This window comes from Pelobates fuscus, chromosome 9 (assembly GCF_036172605.1).
Source record: "Pelobates fuscus isolate aPelFus1 chromosome 9, aPelFus1.pri, whole genome shotgun sequence".
In the NCBI taxonomy this organism is placed as follows: Eukaryota; Metazoa; Chordata; class Amphibia; order Anura; family Pelobatidae; genus Pelobates; species Pelobates fuscus.
In genome coordinates, this window is record NC_086325.1 from 163104515 (window position 1) to 163115996 (window position 11482).

At 39.7% G+C, this 11482-nt stretch overlaps 1 protein-coding gene across 1 annotated transcript in view; it reads right to left on the reverse strand.

The window, feature by feature from the left end:
- LOC134573280 (ficolin-1-B-like) overlaps positions 1-11482 on the reverse strand; it is a 28301-nt gene extending 16819 nt beyond the window's left edge. Inside the window, exons 1-4 of the mRNA XM_063432938.1 lie at positions 11238-11482; positions 3544-3657; positions 2711-2755; positions 132-185 (exon numbers count right to left, since the gene is read on the reverse strand). Coding sequence (XP_063289008.1) covers positions 132-185; positions 2711-2755; positions 3544-3657; positions 11238-11319 — 295 coding nt within the window. The 5' untranslated portion in view covers positions 11320-11482. The remainder of the gene's footprint in view (positions 1-131; positions 186-2710; positions 2756-3543; positions 3658-11237) is intronic.

Sequence of the window (11482 nt, forward strand, 5' to 3'; positions counted from 1 at the left end):
TCATCTATTCAGATATCATTCCAGGCCATATCTTTTAATGCCTATATTTTACCCACTACAAAGTATTGCTGATACCAGGAGCGTGCCAAAAACCCAGGAAAGACTTACTGCAAGAGCCTTCTGCAACTAACCTTTGAGTCCAGGTAGACCCTGTAGTCCATCAAGACCAGGAAGCCCATTTATACCTGAAATCAAAATATATTTAGAAGAAATACTAGAATAAGCCATAAGAGTTCCAATGGAAACACTAAAAGAATCTTCACGGGAGGTAGTGCCAAAGGGACACTCAGAATAGCAAGCGGTTTTAAGAATATAAATACTTGTGATTAGTCAATAATTAGACTCATAGATAGCAGGTTGCTTCTTCATGAGGGGCTAGTCAGTGTGTCTGTGTGTGTGCATCTGTATGTCTGTCAGTGTGTATCTGTGTGTCTGCCAGTGGGTGTTGTTTTCTGTCTGTCAGTGTTTGTGTGCATCTGTATATGTGTGTGTATCTGTGTGTCTGTCTATCTGAATGTGTATCAGCTTGTGTATATTTGTATCTGTGTATCTGCATGTGTGTCAGTGTGTGTATCTTCATGTATGTGTTTCACAGTGTGTGGGTGTGTGGCAGTGTATATGTATATGTGCATACATCTCAGCATTTAAACGCCAACACTACACACAAATAAACACCTGTATGCAAACGTCAACACTACATACAAACACACACCCCTGCATTCAAATGTCAACACTACATACAAACACAAGCCTCTGTATCAGACAAAAAAATTATATATAAACACACCCCTGCTTTAAAAAACCAACACTACACATAAATGCATGCTTGCATTCAAACGCAAACACTACATGCAAACACACCCCTACATTCACACAAACATACTCCATACAAACACATGCTTAAAGTCACACACAAATACTGCTCCGTGCTAAATACAATGCTGCAAGCATGGGGAATCTGTAGATCCCCAGCTTTCACAGCATTGTTGAAGTTGCACGGCAGATGGGGATCTATCTTTTAGCCACCCTGTGTACATACACAGACAGCCATACACTCTGTATGTCTCTGTATGACTGTCTGTGTATGTATTCAAAAGGAATAAATGCAGGCAACACTCCAATAGTAAGGATGGTATATTTATTGACAGGTGAACCACCCCATAGAAAGTGCGACGCTTCGGCTCAGCAGAGCCTTATTGCATGATTAAAGCTCTGCTGTGCCGAAATGTCGCACTTTCTATGGGGTGGTTCACCTACCAATAAATATACCATCCTTACTATTGGAGTGTTGCCTGTATTTATTCCTTTTGAAGACTTTACTGGTGGATCCAGCGATGTCCGCCTGACACACATGTTTTTTTTTGTTTGTCTGTGTATGTATGTCTGTGTATGCCTTGTCTGTATGTCTCTTTATGACTGTCTGCGTATGTATGTCTCTGTATCACTGTGTATGTATGTCTCATATCCCTTTCTCTATGTTTCTTTATGTCTGTGTCTGTATTTCTCTCTGTGCCTGTGTCTGTAGGAATGAATGTCTGTGTTTGTATGACAGTGCACCTGTATGTGTAGATTGTATGACTGTTTGTTTGATTGTGTGCCTTTTGTGACTGTGTGTCTGTATATCTTTGTGACTGTGTGCCTGAATAACTATGTCTGTGTGCTTGCATGGTTGTGTGTCTGTATGTTTGTGTATTTGTGCATGTATGTATTTTTGCCTGTATCTATGTCTATATGGGAGAAAAAGAGAGATAGATAGGGGCTGTAGGTGAAGTAAGAAATACAAAAGGGTATGAGTGGATATGAAACACTAATGGGGGTAAGAAATTGAAAAGGGGGGCTACGAAACACAGAGGTGAAGATGCATTTTTTTGGGGAGAGAGGTGATGGGGCGTCAAAATGCATCTTCGCCCGTGTAGTCAAAAATCTTTGCACCGGCCCTGATTGCAGGGTGCATGACACCCTGACCACTGCATGACCACTTTATTTAAAGTGATCTGGGTGCGTATATTGTAAGTTATATTAAGGATTTAGCAAATTACATCATAATCCAGTTTAGTCCACTCACAACCAGGGCATATCATGCAAATGAATAAAAATAGATACATTGTTTAATTTCTCCTCTTTTCTGTATGCTTTCTCTATGTTGACTGCAAGGAGCAAAGCACAAAACCACAATGATATACAGGTAATGCCCATGGTTGTAAGAAAGAGGTGTGGATTTCTACATTTAATCCTTTCATTCAGTTTTAAACAATTATTGAGCAGTTGAACACTAAATAGGGTTCCCTGCCTTCCCACAACCCGGCCCTTTTGGAGGTGTGGCTAAGGCAGAGATTGCACACTTCCTTGTAGCCATACTGGTTCATACCAGCAATGGCACTGTGATAGGTTGACAACAGTCAGCTGACTCTCTCAGCCAATCACAGCCACCCATTGCTGCTCAGGCTAAAGCTTCCTCATTAGCCCAATCATCACAGAGGGGAGGGGCTGCTGGGGACTATTGTTTAGCATTAAAACATTTAAAACAGTTTAATTCTGAATAGAAAGAAAGTGCCATGGGACAATATAAAAATTTCACCGACATGACGCAATTATGGTGCTTACAATGTTCCTTTAAATTCTTTAATCAATTTTACAATTATATACCTGGTGCTTCAAACCCTTATTAAATATGGTAATGTTGGATCTCTGATAAATATATAATAATTACCTTTGATACCAGGAGGTCCAGTAAATCCAGACAATCCAGCAATACCTTTTTAATGGGATAAAATGAAAACCCATTAGTTAACAAAAAGCAGACATATTAAGAGATTTGGGATATTAATAACAGAGAGACATTATGACATGATCAGAAAATTGGATCTCATAAACTATTAGAGGAATCCAGCAGCTTAGATGATAACCTGCACAGTAGCGTCATTGGTGGTTTGATACCAACAGGTCAGAACAATCTGAAATAAAGTTCAATAGGATTAAAGGAACACTTCACTGCCCAAATAAATAAAAATAGTTAATCACTATTTAGTTGATATGCCTCCAATGAAAACATACTTGCATTTAATTATGCATTTTTTTTCCCTTTGGGGGTTTATCTAAAAAAAGATTGTAAAAGCTGCATATCTCTTGTCTGCAGCCTTGGCAAGCCCTCCCCTTCTAACCCCGCCCAGACTCTCTGTAGCTGTCCAATCACAGACTTTCCAATGTAGATCAATGAGAAGTCTGTGCAAGGCAGGTGCTCTGGGCAATTGCTGCCTCTTGAGTTTAGCTTCACTGAGCTAACCAAACCAGGAAGTTAACAGCCATGGGATGTAACCAGGTTCATTTATAAAAGTGCTAAATTCTGTTGAAATCTGCACTGTTTGCAAAATGAAAAAATAGTATACACCCTTTACACATAACCACTTCGGCAAGCTAAAGTACGCAGATGTTTGGAGGGTCTTTTTAAATGTGCAGCGGTTGATTCTGTTTGACATTGCTGTGTGCTTGGAAAAATCAAGTAGCATGGGGCTAGAGTGTACAAGGCCTTTGTGGTTGGGTAACCTTTTTGCCCTTCTGGTCCAGGTTCCCCTTTTTCACCAGGTAACCCAGAAAAACCTGGACATCCTTGCAGGAAAGCCACTCTATTTACATCCCCGATTTCGAAGAGTTTGACATCTGAATGAAAAACACAAACAAAAAACAAGAATTAAAGAGTAGCAATATGACGCATACTTGGTCATCCTTCCTGGCATAAAAGACACTGTGACACAGGTCAGCACTGGATACTTTATATCGCCCCCAATGTTGGCTCCTGCTCTCCATGACCACTTTCACTTCATCAGATCTTCATTTACCTTGATTTTTCTGGTTCCCCTCTCTATATCTTCATAGCATCTAAAAGAGTGGGTTTCCCTCTAGGCTACACCTCCCATTTCTCTTCGTCCTTCGTCCAATCTGACCTTCTTGTTGCATATTCCTCCACTGTAACATTATGCAATCTCACACTATGACTATCCTAGTTTCTTCTTCTGAATAGCTTTACTAAACACATAATTCTTCAATTGCTTTGCTTAGTTTACATTTGCTGCTTCCAAGTATCTTCTACACTTTTATAAACAAAATATGAATACCGCACTCAATCAATAGTACAAATAAATGTTAAACCTATGCTTAATTTCACAGTATTTAATGTAAAGCATATAAGTATAATTCATAAAGATAATGGTATATCATCAGATTGTCACATAATTCATCTTATATACACAAACTTTGTACAATATCTATCTAGACACAGTGTCTTCCTATGCATACTGAATAGTTCAAAAAAGATGAAAAAGTGAAAAAATGAAAAAAGTGAAAACAATGAAAAAATGAAAAAATGAAAAAAAGATAAAAGAAAAAATGAAAAAAGGCAAAAAAAGAAAAGAATAAAATATGAAAAGACTGCAAAAATAGAAAAAATAGAAAAATGGAAAAATACTGAGAACAAAAGGAAAAATGCAAAACATAAATAAGATGAAAAAATGTATATCAAATATGAAAGTCCTAGTAAGTGGCAGTCCAGTATATAGTGCACTATATGTTTGCCCACTATCTGTGGGTAGGTCTCACCAATGTCGTCTGTTTCTTTATATCTGAAGGAAGGTGCTGTAGTCTGTGAGAGATGGTCTGGATGGAAGGGATGGATAAAACGATATCCTGATGTTAGAAAGAGTGATCACCACTCTGTATCTGCTGGTGGTTGGTCAGATCTCTTTGTAGTCAAATGAAGTCAATCGGTAGTATAAGGCTCCTTTGGAGATGGACTGTAGTTTCTAGGAGGGCTTTCCTTGTGAGCTTTCCTGGTAAATGGGCTGCGCGCTCGGGACATATGCGTCCCTTCGGTGGCCCCAGTGTCCGTGCTGTCAAAAGGAAAACATCAGGGTTTAAATATCTTCAGATTAGGCGGCAAACCCTGCCGCATTAAGTCCCCGGTCCTACTTCCGCATTCCGACGCATACGTGCGTCATTGCGTCATGCGTATGTCACACAACTTTATTGAAAACGAGCAATCTAATAGAATTCTTAAGCTAGCGAAATTACAGGTTGTTTCTATTACCACAATGCTTTTATAGATACAAATGAGTATCGGACCCGGCAGTAGGGATCTATATATAAACCCCAATGGGAATAAGGATATAAATTTCATATAAACAATGGATTAATATGTACATCAATGATAGTGCATAAGTACTGCATCAATGAATGCATATCTTATAGACAGACTTATATATACTTAAAACACAGAATAGTACATTGTATCATTATGTAAATGCTCACCTGTAACAGGAGATCAAGAGGGAAAAACGAAATCTTGTTGTGAGAAAGCTAGTTGGGTAACCAGCTGTATGGAAAAGAAAGAATAACTATTATGATCTCCGGTGGAGATTTGGAAAAATATTGAAAAATGTACAAAAAATTTTTTCAAAAATTTTTTTTAAATAGACAATGAAAAGGAGGGGGAAAATTTTTTTATTAAAACAAGGTAACTAGTACAATGCAATCGACCTGTCTATTATGACCCCATTGTGTCCCTAGACCCTGTCTGTAGGGGACCCTGTAATAGCGACAGGTAGCGGACCCTGAGAGGGTCAAATTGTTGGCAGGAAAGAGCCACGGACCAAAATTGGTCAAGGGGAGCCTATGTACGGAGCACAAAATCCCAGATCAGACAATGGTGAGGATATTGAAATATAAATATTATAAGAAATGTTTAAGGTCATAATCCTCATTGAGTCCTAGCGGTGACAGAGTCTCTAAGATACTGATCCATTTAGTCTCTCTCTGGAGTAAGAGCTTCTGTCTGTCTCCCCCCCTTCGTAGGGGTGGGATTCGATCTAGGATTTGGAACCTCAATTGGTTCACGTTGTGGCCATGCATTTTAAAATGTCTGGGTACCGGAGCTTCCACTTTATTATGTAATAATGCCGCCCTGATGCTCCTTTTGTGCTCCCCTATCCGCTCTTTCACTGGCCTGATGGTCTCCCCCACATAAAGGAGCCCACAGGGACACTTTAGAGCATACACGACAAAGTCCGAATTGCATGTGTAGTAATCTTTTACAAAAATTTTTTTACCTGATCTAGGGTGGACAAAGTATTCCCCCTTAATGACACTGTTACAATGTGAACAGTTAAGACAAGGAAAGGTGCCCTTCTTAGGTTCTGAGAAAAACCTAGTCTGTTTTTTAGAGGTACCAATGTCTGACTTCACCACCATGTCCCTCAAATTGGGGGCCCTCTGGTAAGCAAAGAGTGGTGGTTGTTGGAATATTGGGGGTAGTTGGGTATCTCCCTTGAAAAGTTGCCAATGCTTCAATATAACTTGTCTAATGTCCCTATTAAGTGGGGTATATGGTGTGACAAGTGTGAGTCTTTCTACTTTTTCTGTGGTCCTGGTTCCCGATAGAGTGTCTTGTCGGGAAAGGGTATCAACCCTCTGTCGCTGGTTATCAACCACCTGTGTGGGATAGCCCCTCTCTATGAATTTCTTGGCCATATAGTCTAGGCCCGTGATCACCTTATCCTCCTGTGAGACTATTCTTTTTACCCTTAGTAGTTGGCTATATGGTAATCCATTTTTTAAATGTGTCGGATGAAAGCTGGAATAAGTCAGTAGGTTGTTGCGGTCAGTGGGTTTTATATACAAATCACTCTGCAGGCAGTTACCTGTCCTCTGGACCTGGACATCCAAGAAGGGAACAGTCGTGATGTCGCAATACATGGTGAATTTAATGTTAGCATCCAGTGTGTTTAATGAATCAAAAAATTCCTGTAATTGGGCCCTCGTGCCGCTCCAACAAATGAATACATCGTCTATATATCTTTTCCAGACCAGACATTTGGAGAATAAAGGATGCGGATAGATACACGTTTCCTCCATACGGTTCATATAGATATTCGCATATGTTGGAGCGACATTCGAGCCCATGGCAGTCCCTTTGATCTGCTTGTAATACTTGTCACCAAAGGGACTGCCATGGGCTCGAATGTCGCTCCACCATATGCGAATATCTATATGAACCGTATGGAGGAAACGTGTATCTATCCGCATCCTTTATTCTCCAAATGTCTGGTCTGGAAAAGATATATAGACGATGTATTCATTTGTTGGAGCGGCACGAGGGCCCAATTACAGGAATTTTTTGATTCATTAAACACACTGGATGCTAACATTAAATTCACCATGTATTGCGACATCACGACTGTTCCCTTCTTGGATGTCCAGGTCCAGAGGACAGGTAACTGCCTGCAGAGTGATTTGTATATAAAACCCACTGACCGCAACAACCTACTGACTTATTCCAGCTTTCATCCGACACATTTAAAAAATGGATTACCATATAGCCAACTACTAAGGGTAAAAAGAATAGTCTCACAGGAGGATAAGGTGATCACGGGCCTAGACTATATGGCCAAGAAATTCATAGAGAGGGGCTATCCCACACAGGTGGTTGATAACCAGCGACAGAGGGTTGATACCCTTTCCCGACAAGACACTCTATCGGGAACCAGGACCACAGAAAAAGTAGAAAGACTCACACTTGTCACACCATATACCCCACTTAATAGGGACATTAGACAAGTTATATTGAAGCATTGGCAACTTTTCAAGGGAGATACCCAACTACCCCCAATATTCCAACAACCACCACTCTTTGCTTACCAGAGGGCCCCCAATTTGAGGGACATGGTGGTGAAGTCAGACATTGGTACCTCTAAAAAACAGACTAGGTTTTTCTCAGAACCCAAGAAGGGCACCTTTCCTTGTCTTAACTGTTCACATTGTAACAGTGTCATTAAGGGGGAATACTTTGTCCACCCTAGATCAGGTAAAAAATTTTTTGTAAAAGATTACTACACATGCAATTCGGACTTTGTCGTGTATGCTCTAAAGTGTCCCTGTGGGCTCCTTTATGTGGGGGAGACCATCAGGCCAGTGAAAGAGCGGATAGGGGAGCACAAAAGGAGCATCAGGGCGGCATTATTACATAATAAAGTGGAAGCTCCGGTACCCAGACATTTTAAAATGCATGGCCACAACGTGAACCAATTGAGGTTCCAAATCCTAGATCGAATCCCACCCCTACGAAGGGGGGGAGACAGACAGAAGCTCTTACTCCAGAGAGAGACTAAATGGATCAGTATCTTAGAGACTCTGTCACCGCTAGGACTCAATGAGGATTATGACCTTAAACATTTCTTATAATATTTATATTTCAATATCCTCACCATTGTCTGATCTGGGATTTTGTGCTCCGTACACAGGCTCCCCTTGACCAATTTTGGTCCGTGGCTCTTTCCTGCCAACAATTTGACCCTCTCAGGGTCCGCTACCTGTCGCTATTACAGGGTCCCCTACAGACAGGGTCTAGGGACACAATGGGGTCATAATAGACAGGTCGATTGCATTGTACTAGTTACCTTGTTTTAATAAAAAAATTTTCCCCCTCCTTTTCATTGTCTATTTAAAAAAAATTTTTGAAAAAATTTTTTGTACATTTTTCAATATTTTTCCAAATCTCCACCGGAGATCATAATAGTTATTCTTTCTTTTCCATACAGCTGGTTACCCAACTAGCTTTCTCACAACAAGATTTCGTTTTTCCCTCTTGATCTCCTGTTACAGGTGAGCATTTACATAATGATACAATGTACTATTCTGTGTTTTAAGTATATATAAGTCTGTCTATAAGATATGCATTCGTTGATGCAGTACTTATGCACTATCATTGATGTACATATTAATCCATTGTTTATATGAAATTTATATCCTTATTCCCATTGGGGTTTATATATAGATCCCTACTGCCGGGTCCGATACTCATTTGTATCTATAAAAGCATTGTGGTAATAGAAACAACCTGTAATTTCGCTAGCTTAAGAATTCTATTAGATTGCTCGTTTTCAATAAAGTTGTGTGACATACGCATGACGCAATGACGCACGTATGCGTCGGAATGCGGAAGTAGGACCGGGGACTTAATGCGGCAGGGTTTGCCGCCTAATCTGAAGATATTTAAACCCTGATGTTTTCCTTTTGACAGCACGGACACTGGGGCCACCGAAGGGACGCATATGTCCCGAGCGCGCAGCCCATTTACCAGGAAAGCTCACAAGGAAAGCCCTCCTAGAAACTACAGTCCATCTCCAAAGGAGCCTTATACTACCGATTGACTTCATTTGACTACAAAGAGATCTGACCAACCACCAGCAGATACAGAGTGGTGATCACTCTTTCTAACATCAGGATATCGTTTTATCCATCCCTTCCATCCAGACCATCTCTCACAGACTACAGCACCTTCCTTCAGATATAAAGAAACAGACGACATTGGTGAGACCTACCCACAGATAGTGGGCAAACATATAGTGCACTATATACTGGACTGCCACTTACTAGGACTTTCATATTTGATATACATTTTTTCATCTTATTTATGTTTTGCATTTTTCCTTTTGTTCTCAGTATTTTTCCATTTTTCTATTTTTTCTATTTTTGCAGTCTTTTCATATTTTATTCTTTTCTTTTTTTGCCTTTTTTCATTTTTTCTTTTATCTTTTTTTCATTTTTTCATTTTTTCATTGTTTTCACTTTTTTCATTTTTTCACTTTTTCATCTTTTTTGAACTATTCAGTATGCATAGGAAGACACTGTGTCTAGATAGATATTGTACAAAGTTTGTGTATATAAGATGAATTATGTGCCAATCTGATGATATACCATTATCTTTATGAATTATACTTATATGCTTTACATTAAATACTGTGAAATTAAGCATAGGTTTAACATTTATTTGTACTATTGATTGAGTGCGGTATTCATATTTTGTTTATGATATTGATTAGGAGGTTTTTTAGTAGGGTTATACCTCGAATACCGGCACCTAACACGTAATTGAGTGCCAGCACATATTGTCTTTTTGTATATCTTCTACACTTTTCACATCACTGTTAGCCTTTGTTGCTCCACTGGAAGCCTATTCCAGGTATCTACTACCCTTTTTATATCACTGTTAACATTTACTGCTTCCACTGGAAGACTATTCAAGGTATCTACTACCCTTTCCATATCACTGTTGACCTTTGCTGCTCCCACTGGAAGGCCATTTAACCCCTTAAGGACCAAACTTCTGGAATAAAAGGGAATCATGACATGTCACACATGTCATGTGTCCTTAAGGTATCTACGACCCTTTCTTTATAACTGTTAGCCTTTACTGCTTTCACTGGAAGGCTATTCCAGGTATCTACTACCCTTTCTATATCCCTGTTACTGCTCCCACTGGAAGGCTATTCCTGGTATCTACTACCCTTTCTATATCACTGTTACTGCTCCCACTGGAAGGCTATTCCAGGTATCTACTACCCTTTCTATATCACTGTTACTGCTCCCACTGGAAGGCTATTCCAGGTATCTACTACCCTTTCTATATCACTGTTACTGCTCCCACTGGAAGGCTATTCCAGGTATCTACTACCCTTTCTATATCACTGTTACTGCTCCCACTGGAAGGCTATTCCAGGTACATACTACCCTTTCTATATCACTGTTACTGCTCCCACTGGAAGGCTATTCCATGTATCTACTACCCTTTCTATATCACTGTTGGTCTTTACTGCTTCAGATTCCTAAATGTATTCACTGCAAAGAATGCAAATAAATGCAGCAAATTCCAATTCTGCCCCGACGGTGGTTAAAATGCATATTGACTTTAACTCAATCATCTTTTCTCTAGAACCACATTCTCTACGGAAATCATTTTGCTATTAATATTATTATAATCCAATAGACTATTGTGTACTACAAGAGAAACTACTTTATCTAAAATACCGAGCTCATCGACTATGTCATTAGCAAGTACCGTAAATTCCGTACCTCAGCTGCCCTTACTATGTAAAACAACCCCCCTCTCCAAACAAAAAGCACATACAAAATGTTTTAACCTTAATCCTTTCACTGACAAACTGGGTGAGAAATGATTATGTGACGCCTTCAGAGCAACGCAGGTGGAATAATATCCCCTACCATTTGGAGAATCTCCAGAAAATTAATTACACTAATCTGGAATATGCTCACCCAGGTAATTGTAGATCTCTAAATACTCTCTTCTTCTCCGTTTTAGACAATTCCATTTGGGAGTCTGATCAGCTACTTCCTGGTATGAAGGTGGTCATTGAAAGTTTGGGCAGTTAAGGATATGAAGCTGTACTCACCAGGGCAGTTGCCTCCTTGAGCGTTGGAGAAGGCGTTGATTAACCCAAACAGCAGACACACGACTCCCTTCCATGATAACATTATGTCTGTGGCTGTCTTTGCTAATGATCCCTCTGGGAATTGCGATTTATCATTGTCCAACGTACAAATAGTACTTTGACTCTTTCTCTAAATATTTGTCATTTACAACTTCCCAAAAACCCTTTGGCAGTCTGTCAATATTACCAAATATTAGATTTTGAAA